Below are 25687 nucleotides of genomic sequence, written 5' to 3'. Positions count from 1 at the left end.
CGGAGTTTAGGTGAGGTACGGCAATGCAACAATTTAAAATTGGGTGGTTGATAAGTTCAATAGACCAGCATGTTCCACCACCCAGAATAAATTCAGCCTCTGTTTTGTTTTAATTTAGATATTCATGTCGTTTCTTCCGTCTTTATAGATGGAAGTTAAATATAATAGGAGGGAGATCAAAGCAATTGTAACCAGGTCGTAGCAAAATTATTTGGTGATTGATACTTCGTATGTTTATGCTACGCCACTGTTCAAAACTAGCAGTTGCTGCTGAGGTAACGCTAATCTCGAGTTTTCAAGGGACAGTAGAATATAAACAGTTCTATGAAGCTCGATGGTGGCTGTTATGAATAAAGTGGACACAGCGTGTTATGTAATGGGTGCTTTAAGTGACACTTCCTTTGTCTTTGAAAAACGGGACTTTTATTGATCTGTGATTGCGCTGTAACTGTACTTACCTAATGACAAAGTTCCCCAAATATTTTTTTTTTGTAAATCTTTACCAATCTCAGTAAAACCACTTTGGTCAGTGTTAAAACCCCCGAGAACTGAAGATTGAAAGTGCCTATAACCCGCAGGTGGGACAATAAAGGACATCTGGCCACGATCCCCCGATTTCAGCAGCTCCTCCCCCTACCCGCCACCCCCAATATTATTGGCTTGAATGCAATCCCGTAACAAAGTTGCAATTTCCAACGTGCGTCTCATGTATCCGTTTCGTTATGGCATGTAGAAAGTGTTGTGAGTGTCCTGTACAGCTATATAGATTCGACCAATCTGTACATCCTACATTTCAGTAAATTAAACGGCAGAGCGAAATCCTTCTCTCTGGTAAGGCGATCAGGTGGAAATACCGAGAGGCAAAAAAATAAATTCGAAGGGGACTGATTTTCCCAAGTTAATTTAGCAAGTTCTTTTGTTATGATACTTGCACATGTCTCTTTTTAATTTTGTGAAGCGTTTTGCTAATTCCTCATTTTTGAGGGACGATTTAACTGCGCATAAAATTTTATGTACAGGGCCCTTGTATTATTGTACCTTGTATCAATGCCCAATGTACCGCCATCCATTGTATCACTGTCGATTGTATCTCTGTTCCTTGAGTCGCTGTCCTCTCGTACATCATAAAGTTATGAACTACTTAACTCACTCCAGGCCTAATGATCAAAACTAGGCCTATAGGGCATAAGTGTGTTTACAGAAATGACCAACTCATATACTTCTTGCTTATTTCCAGATTCGAAGAAGGATTTTTAAATGTACAAAAAGATCTACACTGACCGACAATGGGGAAAATAACATTCCTTCTGTCACTTTCTATTGCATAATTTCTGATATAGTACAATGTTGGTATGGGCAGATTCGGAGCAAAATGGGGGTTTATATACTGTTATATTATCATCTGCAAGCACTTATTATATTGAATTGATTATTATGTTTCATAATGATAGTTTTTATTATAATACATTCTGAAGATGCATTATCATTAAAGAAACCGTAACCTCTTAATTGGCGGAATGGAGTAATATGTGTCTTTACAGTTCCAATTATCTCCAGATATGCACGTATTAACATAATATAACAAAGATAGTTTCTTCACTGTTAAATTCACCTCAAGAGAATAAATGCTAGAAAACCAAACTGATTGACTGTTTACATCTTCGATCCTTTCTCTATAAATTATAATCACATACACGATTATGTGATTATCTTACTTTATTTATAGTCAATAATTATTTTGCAGTATACTCAAATACTGGTTTAAAATATTTAGCTGGTGTGTATGCAATTAGTACACTTTAGGTAACTGTAGGAATGAGAATAAGTTAAAGGATTTTAAAAATGCAACTGTGACCATCGCCGAATGTGACAGCACATGCATGTTGAAACTGGATTTGCGAAATTATATGAGTTGGTTTTGTTTAAAATTTTATATCCCCTTTCTTTAAAAAAGAAACCGCATCTAACATCACATAACGTCAATCATATTCAAAGACTAAAAATATATACAATTTTGAATTACATTCTGCACTTCTTAACTCCTTGAGTAAGCCATAACGCAGTTTCTGCATTATGAAGAAGGGTCACTGGACCGCCAAATGTTAACTGTGTCTCTCTGTCCACAGATGCTGCCAGACCTGCAGAGTTTCTCCAGCAATTGTTGTTGTTATGTGGAAGCTAGATGTGCTCAAGATTGTTTAATGATTTATATTCCCTTTTCTTTAAAAAGAAATGCAGCGAACATCATACAACATCAATCAAATCAATGCAAGAGCTAAAAAAAAACCCCAGCAAGAACATAGGAACAAGAGTAGGCCATTCAGCCCCTCAATCGTGTTCTGCTCTTCAATGAGATCATGGCTGATCTGTGGCCTAACTCGAGATACCTGCTTTTAACACGTATCCGGTTAACAAAAAATGCCTATCTCAGATCTATCTACATCACATCGATCATATCAAAGCAAAGACTAAAAAAAATTGCAATTCGTTTTTGCTTTAATTCACCCCTCACACTAATCGCATCAAAGCAACGACTAAAAGTTCTGAAGGGTCACTGGACTCAAAACGTTGACTCTGCTTTCTCGCCACAGATGCAGCCAGACATGCTAACTTTGTCGAGCAATTTATATTTTTAGTTCAGATCTTCAGCATCTACAGTTCTTTCTTTTAGTATAATTTGGAATTGCCTTCTAGATTCATTCAAAATTCACACCGATGGCATAAAAGCAAATACTTTTAAAAATTTGGAATGTTTTTTGCAATCGTATTGAAACAAAGATTGAAAAACAATATCATTTGGAATTCCTTTATGCATTAATTCACCTCTCCCATCAATCGTAACAACTCAAAGCCTAAAAATGAGAATTTCTTTCTGCATTAATTTAGCCCGTGTTTCAATCATATCATCGCAAGTTTTAAAAAATACATAATTTGGAATTGCTTTCTGCATTAAATCACCCTTCGCAGCAATTGTATCAAAGACTAAAAATTTCATTATGAATTGCTTTATGCATTAGTTCACCTCTCAAATCAATCGTATGAAAGCAAAGAGTATAAAAATGTATAATTTGGAATTGATTTCTGCCCTAATTTTCTGCATAGTTCCCGACTAAGACATCAGTCAGTTTCTGCTTCTGGCGGGAACGCGCTCTCTTCTCCCGGCCTGGGGCTCGTGTCCGCGCCCCGACAGCTGCACGTGACACACGGTCAACCAATGGGAAATTGCTCCTTACCTGTCCCGCCCACCCAACCGGCCTCAATTGAATCTCCGGCTCCTGGGAGCCAATGACGCGTGTGAGGTACGCCCCCCCGGGGCAGCGTTGTGACGTCACTCGCCACCCCCAGGGGTGGCCGAACAGCAACAAAACTGCACTCGGAGTCTCTGCAGTTTGGAAGCTATTGGTTGCAGCAAAAAGAAATCCCACCTAACCCACTTTAGTTGCATGTCAGTTTTACAAGAGAGGGAGGGAAAAAATTGTGCAATTAAAGGGAGCTTGAAACCTTTTTATTTTCGGTTGCAATTTAGGTGGGGGAAGAAAAGCCTGCTGGATTTTCGTTTTTCTTGGCAAAACAGAGATTAAACTGGCGGGTTTATAATTAATCCCCCACGCATCTTGCCCGATGATGCTTCCAAGCCCGGTCACGTCGACGCCATTCTCGGTCAAAGATATTCTGAATCTGGAGCAGCAAACGCGCCAGCAAGTGACCCATCACTTACAACAGGATTTATCGTCTCAGTTCCAGCCGCCTCCGCCGCCTTCGTGCATGCACGCCGCCGGGGAAGCCTCCAGTTTTTCGGACGGGGAGGAGAAAATTCCCTTTTTGAACTCTCTGTCAGTACAAGACAGTCAGGGGGATCCGAGCCTTTCCCCCGATCTTTACGTTCACGCAGGACTGAGGAGCCCGTGTGAAACCAAATTGGATGAGGAGATCCTACGAGACGAGGGCACGAGTAAGTAGCTAATCGTCTAAATTTTATAAAGAGATGAACCGGAGGTAAAATATTGCAAAATCTGCAGCATTGAAATGTAATTATGTTAAATTCTAAAAATGTTTTGCGAAGGCGGCGTTTTTATTAAGTATATATTTAAACAAACACAGAATTTGCTGGAGAATCTTTCATATTGATTTCACGAATCAGGTCCTTAACATTACACCCGGGGGTAATTCCTATTAAGCGAAAGGGACACTACAGCATTGAAAAATACCTTTAAAATTAATTTTCGAGTGATCCGGAGATAAAATGAGTTCTCCAGGTGGCCGGAAGAATTGATTTTATTTAATGCTCTACAATAATCGGTTCTTACACCAAGAACACGGGAACCACATTTCAATTCAGAAACCCAGTCCATTTATAGGAACTATAGCGGGGTCCCTAAGTCAATTATTCTGCTGTAAATTGTGCACAGTTCCTTTAATGTAATTCCCATGTTTCGGTTGTTTTGCAGTCTGCAGAGTGTTTTGTGTTAGTACGTTTGAACTGTTCAAAAGAGCTCCATAACTATGTATCCTATTTTAGGCCTATGGATAGGGTGAGTACTGCCATCATTAGCAAAAGCGTTACTTATCAAGATGGATAAAGAAGTATTTAAATCATAGCGTACATTGGTCTGTGCTTCCGTATCTTCATACATTTCAAACAAGTTCTGTTGAAACAAACTTTGCCGAAATCATTCAAAAACCTGGAAGAATGAAGCACTTAAATCGGAATTTTTTTTTAAAAAAGTGGCAAGTGGTGACCCTCATTTAGGCAAGATAGATCTTGAAAACAGATACTGCATGGCACAAATGTTAAAAATTACTGTGAATTCACACATACATAGTGCTTTTATTTATTTTTTCGGTAAATTAAGTCGGCGCCTCATTATTGTGGAATTAAACAGCGCGACAAAATGCGTGATATTTTCGCCTTTAATTTAAATTCAATATAATTTAGTCTAAGAATTGAGCTGCATGAGGCTAAATTCCCTGACTCACAAATGTTGTTACAATTGCCTCTTCAATCTGCCTGGTTTAATATCGACTCGAAAGAAGCATTCACACCAATGCTCCGGGATTCATTAATTGGTCAGAGTTATGTGCATCTGGTTATTGCTGGAAATTGCACTTCTTGTTGCAAACTGTGTCATTAATGGCTTGGTTATATTTCTGCAGAAAACTACTCCCTAAAGAAGTGCCCAGAGAGCGAGGACAATAAGACAGAGGATGGTGAACGGCCGAAACAGAAGCAGAGAAGGAAACCCCGTGTGCTTTTTTCACAGGCCCAGGTATTTGAACTGGAGAGAAGGTTTAAGCAGCAGAGATACCTGTCTGCCCCCGAGAGGGAGCACCTGGCCAGCACTCTCAAACTGACCTCCACTCAGGTCAAGATCTGGTTCCAGAACAGGCGCTACAAGTGCAAACGGCAACGCCAAGACAAATCCTTGGAGATCGCGGGCCACCATCACCCACCCCCGCCCAGACGAGTGGCAGTGCCCGTGCTGGTCCGGGACGGCAAACCGTGCATAGCAGGATCCCAGAGTTACAGCAGCCCTTACAGCGTCGGCGCCAACGCTTACGCCTACAACGGCTACCCCAGCTCGTACGGCAGCTACGGCGGCGCCCCGGCCTACAACGCTAACTATAGCTGCACCTACACCAGCATCCCGTCGCTGCCGCCTTCCACGGCGTCCAACGCTTTCATGAGCGTGGACCTCAGTAACGTGAACGGCACTGTACAGACGCAGTCTCACCAAGGATCCTCTGTGCCCGCATGCCAAGGGACTCTGCAGGGCATCCGAGCCTGGTAAGGTGCCATGTGAGACCAGAACTGTTGGCTGTCTTCACTGGCTTTGAACTTTTTTTTTACCGTAGGTCAATTGAGAAATCAAAGAAAGGTTATTTTGAAGGAACAAAAAGATCACTGTTATGGTTCCCTTTCAAGAATCCCGCTTGGACAATCCCAATTCATTTCAGATTCCTTTGGATGCTCTCTGCCAAATATTACACTTTGTTTTATATATTCTCTCCTAACCCTTGTGATTTCACCCTCTCTCGTTCGATTGTACCTTCATGTCCGACAGGGAATGGAGCACAGATCACCCTCCGGACTCTACTGTTCAGAATTGCGAGGTTCGGCAGTAAAAAGTAAATACCCCAAAAGGGGTGTTAGGAAATGCAGCAGAGAGAGAGAAGGGAGAAAGGAGACACCGTCACATCTCGTCTGTAGGTTTGGGAGTTTTTTTTAACAAAATACGAAAACAGTGTTTGACATGCTTCAGGAATCCTCATAATTCTAAAAGAGAGAGATGGTTGGAGAAAAGACTACAAATAATATAACACAAACTCCGAAAAGCACCAGAGATACCAGCGGGTCAGGCAGCGCCTGGTAAAATTCATTTTCTCTCTCTCTCTTTCTTTCCCTCTCTCCCACCAGGCCTGTTGCTTAACTTACTCTGTATTCTATAGCCGATTTACAGCATCCGCAGTATTTTGCATTTTCGGTCTGCTACAACCGTTCTGTTGATTCATTCTGGGAGACGGGGCTCATGTTTATAAGGCCAGCAATTTCTGCCCCTCCCGAGCTCCTCTCAGAAGGCGGTGGCCCCGTCTTTATGAACTGCAGCAGTTTGATTGAAATAGACCACCTCAGTCGGCAGCTAAGAGATGCTGCTATGGCAGTTGAGTCAACTTGTAGGCAGGTAAAATACAACAGAAAATAGTCTGTGTTTTTTAAAAATGAATCTTCATGGGTCACGTTTGCTGAAACCAGTCTCTTTTTTAAAGAAAAGCCTATTATTTCTACATGTTGTACACTAGGTTTAAGTTTTCAAACTGCAGTGGGTTGGGGTGGCGGTATTATTGACGTAACTGCCAAACTACCCTTCCCCAATATTAGTATTAGTTCGAACCGACCCTTTCACAGCGGAATTCCGTTTTTGAAGTCACACTTGGAGAATCAGGGATTTGTCTCAAACATCTTCCTTCTGAAGTCTGCGCATAATTTAAATATTTAGCAGCATTGCTAAAGCAAAGGATCCACTAGCTGTGAGTTAGAACTCCTTCTTAGGTGGGTCAGAAAATAAATAAACATAAACAGAACTTTGGCCAAAAAATGTCTCATGTACATACCGAGCAATTCTCAGAAAAACTTTCACTCTAATTTGTACCATAGTTGCGAGTGTTAACATTTCAGTGGCGTGTATAAAGTTATGTATATAGCAAAGCTTATTGTTCGTGAAGGATTCCCCCTACCCCGTCCCCAGCTTGTATAATACTCTGCTATTCAAAAAAAGAAACGCTGGAATACACTAAGTGGAGTTAACAAAAAAAAGTGAATAAATATTGAGGTGCAATATGTTCATAACTGAGTCCTTGGTGTACTTGTTTTGAATCTATTATTTTCGATGGGCGCCTGTATTAGCATAATTACACTTCAGTGATTGTTTAGATATTAGCAAAATGCTGTCAGTCTTTAAAGAAAATACGTTTTGATTAATAACGTATTTCTGAATGCATGTGTGTTAGGTAACTAGTTGAACATCAAACTTACCCAGTCAAAGCGTAACTCTACTTGAACCATTTGTGTCTACGATGCTGGGGAGTGGAGAAAAAAAGTAACTGATAACTAATTCCGAATCACAGTGCATGGGCTTGCGGGTTATTAAGAGGCCATGCTGTTCGGATATGTTGAATTTTAGTCGTTTTGAAGCGCTCGTGTAATGAGACGTCAGGTTGGGAATAAAACGCGTTTAACCAGGCCAAAAGCCGTTGCCTGAAATTTCTGAACAAAGTAGCAATAACATCAAACATATTGCAGTCGCGTTAAGTGACAGTTTTGACTTGAAGGTGAGAAGCAACTTTTGGAGTAATAAAAAGAATAGTTTTGTTTCAGAAAGAGAGAGAGAAATCAGCGCACGAAGCTTAATTCTATCAGGATATAAAACACAGTAATGAAATGTTTATTCAAACGCTGTGTTAAACCGCCCAAAAAGCTGCTTTTGTGAGACCGTGTCCTTTGCTCAATTGCCTCGTACAGCGAGGTGGAAAGGCCAGCGCCTGCCACGCTCGACGTGAATTGTTCATGTGCCAAGCGCCGTGAAAGAGAAAGTTATTATATAGGAAAAACCTTTTGAGAGGTGTGATTAGAAGCACTAAGTACATTGAAAGAATGTCCAAGTTAGGCTCCGAGGTACCTACAATGGCTTTCATAAGTTTCGGGAACAAAAGGTGGGGTGTCGGAGGTTTCGCACGTAGAGACAAAACCCTAAAGTCCCGAGATTGACATTTGTAAATATGCCCCCATTTAATAGGCTGATTAATAGAACGATGCCCAAATTCTGTTTGCTTTTTCTCGCCCTAATCCCGCCTCTCCATCTTAACGTTTTTTTTTGTCCGCGGTGAAAGGCGCTTGATTATGGAGAGGGGGGGAGAACTTGCAGTCTGAAGGGCCAGTGAACATAGGATTCAGCAGGAGGCAGCCTGGTCGAAAAAGGCTTATTATTCTTGCAAGTTTAGCAACCTGTGCTGGCATATTTCACATGGCTGTAAGTTTTTTTTAGCACAGTTACATTACAGGGAGGCAAAGAAATGGGAGGGACTCAACCACTTCAATAGGTGCATAATGTTTACAGCGTATGATAAATTGACACTGTGCATAAATATAGCACAGTCTTTATTTTTATTCAAACCATTGTACAAGGCCTGCTTTATTGAATCCAACCTCTGAGGGAGGGGAGAGAATCCCTGTTGTCTCAGACTCTATCGCGTGCAGTTCATGAAATAAAATTGAAGGCGATAGTGAGAAAGTGGGGAATGCCATATCCTCGTAAACCGCTTGTAATGCCCCACTGACATGGCTCTTAAATCACAATTATCCAGGGCTTTCCAACGCCGTAAAGTTGCTGGTACTTACAAATCTCGTCAAGATAAACCGTGTTTTTTTTAGACTGAAGATGGCATCCGCAAAATTATGTCAGGAAATGACCTCGGTTTTATATATTTGATTTAAAAGCTCATTTCTAATAAAATTAGTCTTTAAAAGAACACAACAAGTTTCAAATGCGCAGAGACGATTTATTTTCCTTTGGGGTTATGAAATAGACAGAATTCGTGTATGTCAGTCCCCTGCTTAGCGGAATCGTCGTTCACAGTGCCGTATACATTTGGCGCTTGTATACAACCAGCGATATTGCATACACTGTAATATACAGATGCAGAAATACAATAACGTTTTCCATTACTGTCACGCATTCACTTCAAGATGGGAGTTTACAAGGGCACCCATTCGTATACCCGTGATGATTATAGGCACTGGCACAAGTACACACGCAAAAGTAATGCATATTCACAAGCAAACAAACATCCACATATACATAGAAGCATAGAAGTATGTGAAGGACCAGGCCATTCAGCCCATCGAAACCGATCGACCATTCAATGCGATGATGGCTTACCCCGCATTTCAATGCCTTATTCCTGCGCTCTCCCTACCCCCTTGACTCCTTTGCCCTCTAGAAAGCTATCTAGCTCTTGCTTGAATATATTCAGTGATGTGGCCTTCAGGGCTTTCTGTGGTACAGAGTTCCACAGGTACATCGCCCTCAGACTGAATAAATTATTCCACATCCCGGTCCAAAATGGCCTACCCCATATCCTGAGACAGTCCCACAAGTGAGTTCTGGGCCCCGCGTCCAGTGGAAGATTCATCCCTCCATCCAGTCTGTCAACCTTGTTAGAATGTTATATGTTTCTGTGAGATCTCTTGTTCTTCCAAACTCCAGCGAATACAGGCCCAGTCGGCCCAAACTCTCTTCCATGGACAAATCTGCAACCCCAGGAACTAATCAGGTGAGCCTTCATTACACCCCCTCGATGACAGATATATCTTATGGCAAGTAAAAGTATATAGCTCGTACGCGCAAGAAATACAGTTGATGCGTAGAGGCCGAAATCTGTATATCAAAAACGAACGTAATCTGACAGCCCAGCGCTGATATTGACGATTGGAGTAAGATGAGAATTTAAACACTTTAGTCTCCCTAAAACGTCATGCTTCTTAATTGTTTCTTATTGTGGATCTACCTACAGCACATGGACTGCAGCGGTTCAAGAAGGCACCTTCTCAAGGGGCAGCGAGGGACGGACAATGAATGCTGGCCAGCCAGAGGCGGCCACATCACACGAGTGAATAAAAAAAATGGGGGAAATAGGGAGGACATCGAAATTGGGTCCGACTATTTTCTTTATTCAAAACTCAGTTGTATTTGCCCCGGATCAGTGTGTGAGCGTAAGATTAGTTATCAACACTCCGGAAATGTACAATGAGACGCAGAGTCAGTGATGCTGCTTCAACAGCACGCCTTGCTTTCTCTGTGACGTGAAATGAATTGCTATAGTTAGCGATGGTTTGGAAAGAACCGTGTGGAGTAGTTTTATGTTGCCTATTACAGGTCAAATAGAGAGACAGGACCGACTGGTGATGGGGGTGGGGTGCTGGTGGTGGAGCACAATGAGGGCGAATAGAGTTTGGGGTTTTGGTCTGTGGTCAGGACTTGATGACGTTTAATATATTCCAGACTCTGCGGAGAAAGCCCCCTCGCAGCCAAAATTCTCGCTCCTACTCCCCTCTCGGGGATACGCTTGAAGTGAAATGGGGAACATTTCCATTGGAACCGCTGAATGTATTCCGCTGACAGTAAAAATGATGATTTTTGTGGGTACCGCGTCCAGATTCTGGATCCTTGATCTATTTGTCACTGACATTTCAACATTGCTCCTCTCTCTAAACTATGTTGTAAGACTAGGACTGAAGGCATCTCCAGCTGCTGGGCAGAGCCGTTGAGCTAAATTCTTGCGAGATAGTCCAAGTTTATTTATTCCTCTAGAAAGCAACATCTTAACAATCCCATTTCCAGTGGAATCTGGGAATATGTCTCTGAGGATTTACCTTTTAAGATTTACCTGGGTTTGTTTGTGTTGTGGCTACAGATAACGACTAAGGAACCGTGCCCTCTTCAAACAGTTAGCGACTGTCATAATCATACATGCTCAACATGAGCATAATAGCAAACCAGAGTGGCTTAGTCTGGTCTTGCGGCCCATTTTGAAAAGCCACCCCGTATTTCTGTAATTCGGGTCCCGTCCTGTTGTTAATGTGTTTGCAGTCGGTTTGTTTACAGAGGACACTTCAACCGATAATCCTTCAGAGATAAGGCGGCTGTATTGCTGTGATTGTGGGCGAGCGAGTCTAATGGACAGATAATTAGCAGTAAACAAAAGGAAGGGTTTTCAACGGTGTGTATGCAGCGGACAAGGCCACTTTCCCGGCTGCTCCACTACCGGTGAAACATACCTGGTGACCAGGATAAGTGGGACAAGGGGGGAGGGAGAAAGACTCGCCGATGAATCAAAGCAAATAGAAGCGGCGACAGAGTGGCGATGTTCGCGGACCCACTTAAGCAATAGAGCAGGTGAGTGTTTGTAATAGGGGTTTCAGATTCATATCAGCTCAGGTTGAACTAACACCGTGCAATACAATCTTTCACCTCTTGTTGCAAAACAAGAAGCATCGACAGCTTGAAGACCCAAGGCTAGCAAGATCGACGAGGCACATCCATTATTTTGTGAAGGGACCAGAATAGTGGTATTGTATTCTATGTAGTAACATATTATTAAATGTAGGCAGATCAGTGTAATGCTACGGCGGAATGTCTACTGTGTCAGATATTTCTGTGTTTGTATTTTTTTCTCTCTTTGAGATCTGCTTAATTAACTTATTAATTACCTGTTTAATTAACCACACGCAGAGCGAGCCCTGCATTCCCACTGCTTCAAGGTATCGTCTCTGTAGCAATCCCACTTTCCCCCGCCCCCACAACTCCCCCACCCCCACCCCCACCCCACCACGCCACACACACACTTCAGTCTCCAATAGGGATCGGTGCAGGGCAATAATAGATCTCTGCAACAGGAACACTGTCTTGGGAGTTAGTTAAGAGAGAGAGAGAGAAGAAAGCAGAGCAACTCCAATTAAATGATGCCACAATTCATATTAAGACTGGAAAGCAAGTTTTGATCAAATTCTATAGTATATATCAAAGTAGGCAAAATGTGGGAACTGGAGCAACCGTAGGCAAACTTTACCTTTCATCGTTGAGATCGAATCTGTCTTATTGGTTAATGATTTCAGATTCTCACTTTGTGCTCTGAGCAAAGCCCATAACCACTTAGACGAAAGGGTTAAGGAGTGAAGCAGTGGTTTAGAGGAGTGCTGAATACTAATGGGCTCGGATGTAGCAACCAATTCCACTGGCAGGTTTGTAGACAACTAAAGCGCTTAGCTTGAGGATAATTGGCCAAAGAATGAGAGGGAGAGATGGGGATTTTATTTTGCACAGTGGACTGTTGTGGTCTGGAATGCACTCTGGAGGGAGCCGATTCGATATTAACTTTCTAAAGAGGACTGGAGGAGCCCTTGTAAAAAACATATTGCCTGAGCCACGGGGTAAAAGAAGATTGGCGGGACTAATTGGCTAGCTCAATCAAACAGACGGTACAGCCCCGATGGGCTGAGTAGCCTCCTTGGGCCACTGGGCGATTCTGTGTTTATGTATAATTAAGGACAGAGAGCAAAAGGGGAAGTATTTGTCGACACGAGCGAAGAGGTGGACTAATGTGAAATATTGGCCAATTACACAACCTAGCACCTGTGAGGACGGCACAGAAACCCCTGCATTGAGGCGGGAGAGGCAGAATGCACTGTCGGGTATAAACACCTCCTGAACCCCATTTCTCGCGGGGATGCACAGCACTGCTAGAATCCTTTGAGAGTCCAAATCCCGGGCATTCGAACGAGAAGAGAATATGGCTGAGCGGTGACTTGTCAGTGACTTGATCGAACTCAGATATGGCATCAGTTCTAGCACTAATATTTCACAATGACACACAAGCACAGATTTACTTCGGATCGCAATTTGAACGGATTGCTGGCCGTCGTAAAATAGTGTACTTTTATTAAAGCTAATTCATCTTGGGCTCAGGACAATGAGTCTCTCTTGAATATATATATATTTTAAAAGTAAAGGAAGTTGCATGTAAATACTTCAGCATATCACATGTATTGATACAACCTTAACTAGCATTGGTGTCCCGATCTCGGTTTGCAACATTGTTCAGCATTTCTTTGCCCATCACATCAGCCTCAATCGCTAACAACCCAAGAGAAAAGTGTCCCAGACAGCAGACAAATGCAAATATCAGTTATATTGTGTCACTCAATCATTGCTTCCGGATTTTCTCTCTCCTTTTGTTCTTCGTTTTTCAACCTTGCTCTCGGCTTCACCATCTCGTCCGGGTGTCGCGATAAGAAATTTAAATGGAGTACAGCAGCATCATTCATCATTGACGCCTACCCTTCATCTAAAACATTCCAATGCACAGTGGACAGCACTGTGTCCGTATGCAAGCAGCGCAAACCGGTAACATGTTACAGATATAGACAAAATACTCTGTTCGTAAAATCTGAAAAACAATTAAATAGACAACTTACAGACACTTCCTCTACCCTGAACCTAAAATGTAAAAGCATATAGGGGAGGCGTTGGCCTAGTGGATTGTTAACCCAGAGACTCAGATAATGTTCTGGTTCGAATTCCGGGTTCGAATCCCGCCACGGCAGGTGGTGGAATTTGAATTCAATAAATATCTGGAACTAAGAGTCTAATGATGACCATGAATCAATTGTTGGAAAAACCTATCTGGTTCACTAGTGTCCTTTAGGGAAGGAAACTGCCATCCTACATGTGAATCCAGACCCACAGCAATGTGGTTGACTCTTAACTGCCTCTGGGTAATTAGGGATGGGCAATAACTGCTGCCTAGCCAGCAATGCCCTCACCCAATGAATGAATAAAGGAAAAAAACCCCAAATCTTACTTCATGTTGGCCAATTTTAAAAAGCAGAGATACCGAGAGTTTTCTTGCCGTGCCTACCCTCTCTGTCTCTCGCGCACACGTACAAAATACGGACCTAAGTGCATTGCTATTGATCACCCCTGTGTGTATGTGATTACATATGCTGTTATGCATGTGCATGGCTGTATCTATGAATGTGTGGTTTTAGGCGTGTGCATATATATATGTGTATGGGCGAGTGCGTGTTTGCGGCGTGTGCACGTGTTTTGTGTACTTATATATGTACGATCGAGTGTGTTAATGTGTATATGCGTGTGCATATATGCATGTGTCTTAATGCGTATGTGTGAGCGTGCACATATACGTGTATACGCACGTGCATGTGTATTTTTCGATGTGTATGCTCATAAGTACGTGAATCTGTTATGTATATGTCTGTACATATACATGTATATATGAGGGTGAGAATGTATGTATGGATATTTGTGCATATGTCTATGGGTGTGTCAATATGCATGTACATGTGAAAGTTTGTGTGTACCTGTGTGTATATTTGCGTGTTTGTATATAAGTATGTGTGTCTGTGGATGTTTGCATGTGTAACCCTGTGTATACATGAATGCACGTGTGTTGAGGGTGGAACTTCAACAGGTTCAAGAACAGCTTCTTCTCCGCAGTTACTAGGCTTCTAAACGAACCTCTCAAATTCAAATCTAATGTTCAAATTGCTTTTTGTGCACTTTCTCCGCAGCCGTACCTTTATATTCCTCGCCCTGCTCAATCACCCTATGCACTTTGTATGGTATGATCTGCCTGTATTACGGGTAAACAGTATCAAAAGGTTGTGTCTTGCTCTGTTGCAGCCTCTCATCTCTCTGTGAAGGGATCATAGTAGGCCTTAACTCTGGGTCACATTTCAGAGTGTAGCCGCTCACCTTTTAATGCCATTGTATTGAAGACGATACAGTATACATTTTAACATCCTCTCAAGGATTATCTATCGCCGTAGCAACACAGCTGCACACAAAAATCACACCGTCAAATTATAGTTTTCATTTCTCTCCCGGTGAATTATCAAACACTTTCTAATCATTTCTTTGTTATCGAGATGTACTGAACTGTAATCAGTAATTAGGTTGCACAGTCTGACTGCAAGCAATTATGGGGTGGAAAGCGAGTTGCTGCTGATGACAGCGCAAGATGGAAATTTTCCAGCGTTAGAGGGGAGGCTGGAAAATGTCAGTTGCCATGGCAGTAAAACTGACCCCGCTAACACACCCACACACACACACGGAAAAAAAGCAGCTGTAAAAGATATTGTCTCAGTGGTTCTCAGAAACAGTAAAAAGTATTACAGAGACATGACATGTCCCACGTTCCGGATGAAACTATAACCCCCTTCCCTCCCTGCTCTCATACTTCAATTAGTTTGGGGAGGGGGAGAGTTGTTGTTGGGGGGGGTGGTTGGGGGAGGCGGGAGGGGGGAGAAGGTCATGTTACTTTCTCAGCACAGTACGTTTGATCAGATCAGCTCCGTTTCCGTTTCCCAATGTCCCGACACGTTTCTGGGCCATTGGCACTCCCTGGTGAAACCTGTTTGTCCATCGCTGTGCAGGGACACCGGGTTAGCGAGCGATCCGGTTCCAACGCAGCCAACTGCGTTCCTGTGGTGAGGGAGCGAGCCATTGACCTTCAGTTACATTGCTAGGGTTGGCTGCTGTTTGTAATACGGCGGTTCTGTGCTTACATAATCCCGCTGCTCCCAGCTGCAAACACGAAACGCCTGTTGACCTGGGCCCAAAAACTGCAGTGGCTGGTAAAGGACCATCAGAGATCCCGTCCAATCTGTTATTAGCTTCTCTCTCGTTCTGTGATTAATCAGCCTCTGCATCGCCTCTGTCTCGTCTCTCTTCGCCTGTTTCCCTCTCTCTTTTTCTGTCGTCCATCTTTGTCTACTCATTTCCAATCCCTTGTCTTTCTTAAACACAAATAGAAGTAGATGGAGAAACTCGGCAGGTCTGCCAGCATCTGTTGAGAGAAAGCAGAGTCGACGTTTCGAAAGTTATTCTGAAGAATGGCCACTAAACCCGAAATGTTAACTCAGTTTCTCTCTCTCGCCGCAGATATTGCCGGACCTACTGGTCCTGGAGTTTCTCCAGGAATTTCTGTTTTTGTTTCAGATTCCCAGAACCTACTGTTTTTTGGTTTTTATTTCTTTGTTTTACTTGACGGCTTCTCTTGCCAAATCATTAAATATGTACAGTTGTCACCCTCCCACATCCCTCCACAGCTCCGCCGCCTCTCTGGGCTGTTATCTCTGACCCTTCATCTGGGTATCTGCATCTCTTTGGAGCTTTGCATTTGTCTTTCTCCGTCTATCTGACCGTCTCTGTGCGCCTGTCTGTTTCTGTGTGCATTGACTACCCTTTTAACTTTACAAGTCTGCCTCTCTCTCTTGTCTTTCAGTGTTCGCCTTTCACTCCCTCTCTGTTGCTCTTTCTCCCAACTTTTCTCAAATTCTGAATTTTAAGGCTATTATTTCATGTTGAATTTAGAACTTATAAAAAAAGCGATTTACCCTTTCTTTCATTTTAACCTGAAAATGGGAAGGTGTCTGTCTTTTCAGGATTTGGCTCGACCACCACCACCTTAGGAAATACTTTTTATTTGCAGCTTTTGTCTAGTTGTGCAACACTAAATATGTTCTCAAGTTATGCAAGCCTGGGTTAAAGGTGTAGGGCAGCAGAAAGTACACTTAATCCAGCCACTGTCAAAACTTGATCTATCTTTAAAAAATGTACTCCACACGCCATTCCAACAAGGAATTTTGTAAATTGCAAAGGTTTGGTTATGAATTTGTCACTTTGTAAACCTCCTCTGAACTTTCTATCCTGCAAAATCTCGAAAGAAGGCTCGATGTTTGGTTAACGTGCACTTCAAAGAGGCAGAGGGATGAATTCACTTGGAAGCCAATGAGGAGTAAACGCTTTACGTCAAACCGAATCATCTTCTGCAAACGTTCAAATCCACTGGTTTAATTTTGGAAATGTGATCCTCTTTCTTCCGGTCATACAAATACATGAAGTTTAATTTGAAATTATTTCATTTAGCGTTAATTTTAAAAAGAACTGAAAATCTGATTGATAAATCTAGTCTTAAAACTACAAGCAATTCACCAGATCACGATTACTTTACATGTACTCAATTGCTGTTCTTGATAACACCACTAGATGGCGGTCTTTCCTAACGTATGTAGGAAACGATAAATGCATCTGTGTGCTAGCCGTGAACGTAATAAAGTACTCTATCTTAGTAAAGGATACCAAATTAAAACACACGTACCACAAATACACCTTCAACTAGTTTGCCTTCAAGTAAAGCTTTATTGCAGCAATCGCAACGATGAGTCAAAAGATTGTAGGTTTGACTCCCATTTCAGAGACGGAAGAGCCTCAGGAGGTTGACACGCCTTTTGCTGCTCTGTCTTTCAGAGGAGAAAGTAAAGTGGGGCCCGATCTCCTCAGGTGGACATGAAAAGATCCCACAAGAATCTTCAAAGGACAGTAGGCTGACCAGCATTCACTCCACCTCCCACACCCCAGGCAAAACCATCAAAAGTAGCCACACAAAAGCGAAAACATCGCGGATTCCGAAAATCTGAAATTTAAAACAGGCAAATGGTAGAAAATGCTCCGCAGAGCAGGCAGCTTCTGTCTGGTTAACGCTCCGATAGTGAGGTAGAGGCAGGCTCAATCGAGAAATATTGGAACGGAAATTAGACAGTTATCTGAAACGGACCATAAGCAAGCATTGCTGAGAAAGCTCAGCGGCTCTAGTAGCATCTTTGGCAGCAGTTCAGAGAAAGGTTAAATCTGCTTTCTCTCCGTAGATGCTGCCAGACCTGCTGAATTTCTCCAGCACTTTCTGATTTCCAGCATCCGCAGTCTTTATTTGCTTAGTCATCTGAAATGTGCAGAGTTAGAGCGAAAAAGGCAAGGGAATGGCACTAGTTGAATTGTTCATTGGGACACCCGGGTAAAACGATGGGCCGAATGGCTTACTTCTACAGCATTACAGGTCTGCGACCCAATGATTTATCTGATGAGGTTGATGGGCTTTTTTTAAAAAAAAAACTCATATTTGTAAAATAGCTACAATGTTGGTTTGCATTGCAATAACCATTACACTTCAAAAGATTTTTAATTGCTATATAAATGTCAATTTATTTTCTTAATCTGTCTAGAATTAAGGAAGGATGTTCTATCCAACGTGTTACCAACCTGGAAATGTTTCGCACTCACCTTGTCAAATATTCTTTTGTAAACTACAGTAACAATCCCTTAAACTATACCGCCCTAATACCAGCCTCTTGAGAAACACTTTACTCACTGTTTTTTCACATATCCTGCCAAGACTTCCCGCCCAGCTTTTATATTGTTTAGCCAGACCTAATTTGAAAAAAAGTAGGCGTAAATGACTCAAACATTCGACAGAAGTGTATATGAGCGTTCCAAAATTGGATGAGCCAGAATTAATCCAGGTTCAAATTGCCTCTCAACCATTCTTAAAGCAGTGACAGCCTTCTTCGTGCCTCTGAAGTTTTTAAGGTCACAGGGAACCGAGTTTCAAACAATCAGACTCCCCGGCCAAAATACGCAGAATCCAAGGGCTACGGCAGTAACTGAGGCCGCCTTTCAAATTCCAGCCCAGTCTTGCATTCGCCTGTCAACCCAGCATGTAAACGGACCTGCCTGGGATCAGCACCAGGTCTGCATATTCACTGACATGGTCCGGCAGCTCAGAGAGAATCTATTGTCTACTTATCGCCTGCCACAAAGGCAAGACGTCCCGGGTGCTTTATATGAAGCACGTTGTCCTAGAGTGGGAAAACGTCAGCCAAATTTTCGCACAGCAAGATCCCAACGCGATAATGACCTGATATGGTTATTTTTGAGGGATAAAAACGATCGGGGATTTGAGATGGGCAGGAGGGGGAATAAATTTCCCTGTGTAACTTCGATCCTGGGAAGGCAAGTTGAGCTTCGGTTAGACACTCGCCAGAAAAAAGCCTGCTCCGACAGTGCAGCACCGCCTCAGTATGGCACCATAGCGCCGGTGTAGTCGGCTCTTTGCCGTGTTCCTATCAAGTGTCAACCACTGATCTCTCTCTAACATTTCTTGAGAAGCAATGTCTTTTTTAAAGAAGCATTATTAATGACCGTTTGTCCAAAGTTCTAAAATAATTGGGGAGAGACGTTAAATCATAGTGCAATAAAAAAAAGAGACAACAAGATCGGACTTTTAAAACCTTTACATCGTTAGAGGAATCTTTCCTTCGGGAAATGTGTTATGCCATAGAGGGAGTGCAAGGAAGGTTCTGGAGACTGGTTCGGTAAAATAATGTGTTGGAGGAGATGGCGACAATCCACCCCTGAGTCTTTTCTGCCATTCAATGAGATCATGGTTGATCTGATAATCCTCAGCTCCACTTTCCTGCCTTTTCTTCATAAGACTTAATTCCCTTCCAGATCAAAAACCTGTCTCAGCCTTGTATATATTTGATGACCCAACCTCAACAGCCCTCTGCAGTAAAGAGTTCCACAGGTTCACTAATTCTCTGACAGAAGAAATCTCTTCTTCTTTCTGTCTTAAATGGCTGACCCCTCATTCTGAGATGATGCCCCTCTGGTCCTAGAATCTCCCTTGAGGGGAAACAACCTTTCTGCATCTACCCTATGAAGTTCACAAAGAATCTTATATGTTTCAATAAGGTCTCCTTCTCATTCTTTTAAACTCTAATGAGTACAAGTTCAACCCTCCTCAGCCTTTTCTCATAGCTGGGATCAACCTACTGAACATTCTGTAGACTGTCACCAATGCCAGTATATCTTACTTTAGATAAGGGGCCCAAAATTTTTCTAGTTACAATCTAACTAATGCCTTGTATGGTTTTAGCAAGATTTCCCTATTTTTATACTCCATTCCCTTTGAAATAAAGGCCAACCATCCATTTTCCTTCTGTATTGCCTGCTGAACTTGGATGTTGGTGTTTTTTTAAATATATATTCATTTTGTCAGGTGTGGGCATCACTAGCCGGCCAGCATTTATCACCCATCCCTAGTTTCATAGAATCCCTACAGTGTGGAAACAGGCCCTTTGGCCCAACAAGTGCACACTGACCCTCAGAGCATCCCTCCCAGACCCATCCCCCTATAACCCACCTAATCTACACATTCCTGAATACTATGGATAATTCAAGCATGGTCAATCCACCCCAACCTGCACAGTTTTGGACTGTGGGAGGAAACCAGAACACTGGGAGGAAACCCATGCCGAAGCAGGGAGAGTGTGCAAACTCCACACAGACAGTTGCCCGAGGGTGGAATTGAATTGGGTTCCTGGTGCTGTGAGGCAGCAGTGCTAGCCACTGAGCCACTGTGCTACCCAAGTTGCCCTTGAGAAGATGGTGGTGTGCTGCCTTCTTGGACCACTGCAGACCATGTGCTGTAGATAGATCCACAATGCCCTTAGTTCATAGAATGTTGAACAATACAGTATAGGAACCAGCCCTTCGGCCCATGATATTGTGTTGACCATGATGCCAAATTAAACTAATCCCTTCTCCTTCCATTCCTTGCATAATCATGTGTTTATCAGAAATTCCCTTAAATGCCCCTATTGTATCTGCCTCTACCACCACCTCTGGCAGTGCATTCCAGACTCCTACCATTCTCAGTGTAAAAAACTTGCCCCTCACATCTCCTTTGAACTTCCCCTCCTCCTCACCTTAAATGCATGCCCCCTGGCTTTAGACATTTCAATTCTGGGAAAAAGCTTCCGGCTGTCGACCCTATCTATGCATCTCATAAGTTATAGACTTCTATCAAAACTCCCCTCAGCCTCTGCTACTCCAGCGAAAACACCCTGAGTTTTTCTAACATCTCCTTATAGGTCATACCCTCTAATCCAGGCAGCATCCTGCTAAACCTCTTCTGCATCCTCTCCAAAGCCTCAACATCATTCCTGTAAAGTGATGACCAGAACTGAATACAGTACTCTTAAGTGTGGCCTAACCAAAGTCTTGTAAAGCTGCAACATGACATCCTGGCTCTTGTACTCAATTCCCCAAACAATAAAGGCAGGCATCCCATACGCTTTCTTTACCAGCCCATTTACAGTGTGGCTATTTTCAGGGAGCGATGGACTTGAACCCCAACATCCCTCTGTACATTAATACTGTTCAGGATTCTATCATTAACTGCATACTTTTCCTTAACATTTTATTGCCCAAAGTGCAGTTGTTCTTAATTATCCAGATTAAACTCCATCTGCTATTTCTCTGCCCATATCTGCAAGTGATCTACATCCCGCTGTATCCTTTGACAAACTTCTATATTATCCACAACTCCACCAATCTTTGTATCATCTGCAAACTTACTAACACACCCATCTACATTTTCATTGAAGCCATTTAAATATATCATAAACAGCAGAGGTCCCAGTACACATGCCTGCGGAACACCACTAGTCATGGACCTCCAACCTGAAAAATACCCTTCCACCACTACCCTCTGCCTTCTATGGGCCAGCCAATTCTGAATCCATGCGGCCAAGTCACTGTGGATCCCATGCATCTTAATTTTCTGGATAAGCCTACCATGAGGGACCATGTCGAAAGCCTTCCTAAAATCCATGTAGACAACATCCACTGCTCTACCCTCATCGATCACCTTCGTCACCTCCTCGAAAAATTCAATCAAGTTAGTAAGACATGACTTGCCCTGCACAAAGCCATGCTGACTGTCCCTAATTAGGCCATGATTTTCCAAATGCGCATAAATTCTATTCCTAAGAATTCTCTCCAATAGCTTCTCAACCACCGATGTGAGACTCACCAGTTTATAGTTTCCTGGAGTATCCCTATTTCCCTTCATGAACAGAGGAACAACATTAGCTACTCACCAGTCCTCCAGTGGCTAATGAAGACACAAAGATCTTGGTCAAGGCCCCAGCAATCTCTTCTTTTCCTCTCTCAATAACCTGGGGTAGATACCATCGGGCTCTAGGGTCTTATCTACCTTAATGCTGTTCAAGAGACCCAACAGCCACTTCTTTCTTGATCTCAAAATGCAGTAGCATATTAGCATGTTCCACACAAATCTCACTGTCCTCCACATCCTTCTCCTGCATGAATACTGAGACTCATTTAAGATCGCACCCACATCCTCTGCCTCCCAGCATAATTCCATCTTTTATCTTTGAGTGGTCCTACCTTCTCCCTAGTTATCCTTTTGTTTTTACCGTATGTATAGAATGCCTTGGGATTCTCTTTAACTCTAATTACCAAGGTCATTTCATGGCCCATTCTTGTTCTCCTAATTGCCTGCTTCCTCACAATAAATGAAACTGGATGGATCACCAGGCATTGACCTAGGCCCGGAAAAGACAACGGCAGAAACAGCCCTGTTGACCCTTCAAAGTCCTTGTCATTAACTTCTGGGGACTACTGCCAAAATTGGGAGAGCTGTCTCTCAGACTAGTCAAGCAACAGCCTGACATAGTCATACTCACAGAATCATACCTTACAGACAATGTCGCAAACACCACTATCACCATCCCTGGATATGTCCTGATCCCTGGCAGGACAGACCCAGTAGAGGTGGCAGCACAGTGGTATACAGTCAGGAGGGTGTTGGTCTGAAGGTCCTCAACATTGACTCTATGGCTTCAGGTTAAACAAGGGCAAGGAAACCTCCTGCTTATTATCATGTACCGTCCTCTGTCAGCTGATGAATCAGTCTTCCTCCATGTTGAACAATACTTGGAGGAAGTACTGAGGATGGCAAGGGCACAAAATGTACTCTGAAATTGGACATTGAAAAACCCCACCACTAAGAGTGGGTCGGCAGCAGTACTACAGATTGAGCTGGTCGGGTCCTAAAGGACTTAGCTGCTAGACTGGGTCTGCAGCAGGTAGTGAGGAAACCAAGAGGGAAAACCATACTCGACCTCATCTTTATCAATCTGCCAGCTGTGGATGTATCTGTTCATGACAGTATTGATAAGAGCGACCACTGCACAGTCCTTGTGGAGATGAAGTCCCATCTTCACATTGAGACTAACCTCCAATGTGTTGTGTGGCACTATCACTGTGCTAAATGGGACAGACTTCACACAGATCTAGCAATTCAAGACTGGGCATCCATGAGGCACTGTGGGCCATCAACAGCAGCAGAATTGTACTCCAGCACAGTCTGTAACCTCATGGCTCGGCATATCCCCGACTCAATCATTACCATTGAGTCATGGCATCAACCCTGATTCAATGGAGAGTGCAGGACGGCATGCCAAAATCAAAACCAGGCATACCTGAAGATGAGATGTCAACTGGTGAAGCCACCAAACAGGCCTACTTGTATGCCAAACAACATAAGCAGCAATTGATAGACAGAGCTAAGCGATCCCACAACCAACGGATCAGATCTAAGCTCTGTAGCCCTGCCACATCCAGTCATGAATGGCGGTGGACGATTAAACAACTCACTGGAGGAGGAGGCTCCACAAATATCCCCATCCTCAATGATGGAAAAGTCAACACATCAGTCTAAAAAATAAGGCTGAAATATTCGCAGCAATCTTCAGCCGGAAGTGCCAAGTGGATGATCCATCTCAGTCTCCTCCAGTGGTCCCCAGCATTACAGATACCAGTCTCCAGCCAATTCGATTCACTCCACGTGATATGAAGAAATGGTTGGAGGCACTGGATACTGAAAAGGCTATGAGATTTGACAACATTCTGGAAAAGTACTAAAGACTTGTGCTCTAGAACTCCCCTAGCCAAGCAGTTCCAGTACAGTTATAACACTGGCATCTACCTGACAATGTGGAAAATTGCCCAAGTATGTCCCATACATAACAAGCAGGACAAATCCAACCCAGCCAATTACTGCCCCATCAGTCTACTGTTGATCATCAGTAAAGTGATGGAAGGTGTCAGTAACAGTGCTATCAAGCAGCATCTGCTCAGCAATAACCTGCTCGGTGTTGCTCAATTTGGGTTCCGCCAGGGCCACTCAGCTCCTGACCTCATTACAGCCTTGGTTCAAACATGGACAAAACAGCTGAAGTGCAGAGGTGAGGCAAGAATGACAGCCCTTGACATCAGGGTTGCATTCGACAGAATGTGGCAGCAAGGAGCCCTAGCAAACTGGAATAAATGGGTATCAGGGGGCAAACTCTCCGGTGTTTAGAGTCGTACCTGACACATAGGATGATGATCGTGGTTGTTGGAGGTCAGTCATCTCAGCCTCAAGATATCTCTTCAGAAGCTCCTCAGGGTAGTGTCCCAGGCACAACCATCTTCAGCTGCTTTATCAATGATCTTCCCTCCACCATAAGGTCAGAAGTGGGGATGTTCGCCAATGATTGCACAATGTCCAGCACCATTTGCAACTCCTCAAACACTGAAGCAGTCTGCGTCTGAATGCAACAAGATCTGGACAATATCCAGGTTTGGGCTGACAAGTGGTAAGTAACATTTGCGCCACACAAATACCAGGCTATGACCATCACCAATAAGAGACAATCTAACCACTACCCCTTGAAATTCACTGGTGTTACCATCACTGAATCCCCCGTTATCAACATCCTGGGGGTTATCATTGATCAGAAACTCAACTGGACTCACCACATTAATACAGTGGCTGTAAGAGCAGGTCAGAGGCTAGGAATACTGCAGTGAAAAACTCACCTCCTGACTCCCCAAAGCCTACCCACCATCTACAAGGCACAAGTAAGGAGTGCATTGGAATATTCCCCACTTGCTTGGATGAGTGCAGCCCAACAACACTCAAGAAACTTGACACCATCCAGGACAAAACAGCCCGCTTGTTTGGCACCGCATCCACAAACATCCACTCCCTGTGCCGTTGATGCTTAGTAGCAGCAGTGTGTACTATCTACAACATGCACTGCAGAAATTTACCAAAAATCCTCAGACAGCCCCTTCCAAACCCATGACAACTTCCATTTAGAAGAACAAGGGCAGCAAATATATAGGAACACCATCACCTTCAGGTTCCCCTCCAAGCCACTCACCATCCTGACTTGGAAATATATTGTTGTTCCTTCACTGTTGCTGGGTCAAAATCCTGGAATTCCCTCCCTAATGGCATTGTGGATCAACCCATAGCACATGGACTACAGCAGCTCAGGAAGGCAGCTCACCACCACCTTCTCAAGGGCAACTAGCGACGGGCAATAAATGCTGACCAGCCAGCAACGCCAACATCCCACAAAATAAATAAATCATTTTTTAAAAACGTTCTTTCCTACTTTATTTATATTCCTCTTGGGCCCTGTCCAATTTTAGCTTCCTAGACCTTACAGATGATTCTTTTCCCCTTTTGACTAAATTCACAATCTCCCTCGTTCTCCAAGGGTCCCTTACCTTGCCATCCTTGTCCTTCCCCCTTACTAGAACATGACTGTCCTGAACTCTCATCAGAAGGTCTTTAAATAATTCCCACATGTCAAACGTGGACTTCCCTGAAAGAACTTCTCCCAGTTGACACTCCCTAGCTCCTTCCTAAAAACTTGACCTCTCCCAATTTTTAGGGAGGAAATTGCAGGATGTTGACCCGGCAGTAAGAACGGTGATATATTTCCAAGTCAAGATGGTGGCCTGCTCTTGCAGCCATTGCATTTATACGGCAAGTGCAGCTGAGTTTCTGATCAATGATAACTGCCCGGATGTTAATAAGGGGGGATTCAGTGATGGTAACACTATTGAAT

The 25687-nt window shown here is 43.2% G+C and overlaps 1 protein-coding gene across 1 annotated transcript; it reads left to right on the top strand.

Moving 5' to 3' along the window:
• The first annotated feature begins 3076 nt into the window (after nt 1–3076).
• nkx2.3 (NK2 homeobox 3) lies at nt 3077–7342 on the top strand. Its single transcript, XM_020533569.2, has 2 exons — nt 3077–3952; nt 5155–7342. Exons 1-2 carry the CDS (start codon nt 3622–3624, stop codon nt 5787–5789), a joined length of 966 nt encoding a protein of 321 aa, XP_020389158.1. The 5' UTR covers nt 3077–3621; the 3' UTR covers nt 5790–7342.
• Nucleotides 7343–25687: the final 18345 nt, after the last annotated feature.

This window comes from Rhincodon typus, chromosome 20 (assembly GCF_021869965.1).
Source record: "Rhincodon typus isolate 14 chromosome 20, sRhiTyp1.1, whole genome shotgun sequence".
NCBI classification, from domain to species: domain Eukaryota; kingdom Metazoa; phylum Chordata; class Chondrichthyes; order Orectolobiformes; family Rhincodontidae; genus Rhincodon; species Rhincodon typus.
The sequence above is the reverse complement of the archived record's forward strand: the minus strand, read 5'-3'. Positions and strand labels throughout refer to the sequence as shown.

Coding starts and splice junctions, on each gene's coding strand:
- nkx2.3 (XM_020533569.2), top strand. CDS start 3,622: ATGATGCTTCCAAGCCCGGTCACGTCGACGCCATTCTCGGTCAAAGAT. Junction 3,953..5,154: donor CCTACGAGACGAGGGCACGA/GTAAGTAGCTAA, acceptor ATATTTCTGCAG/AAAACTACTCCCTAAAGAAG.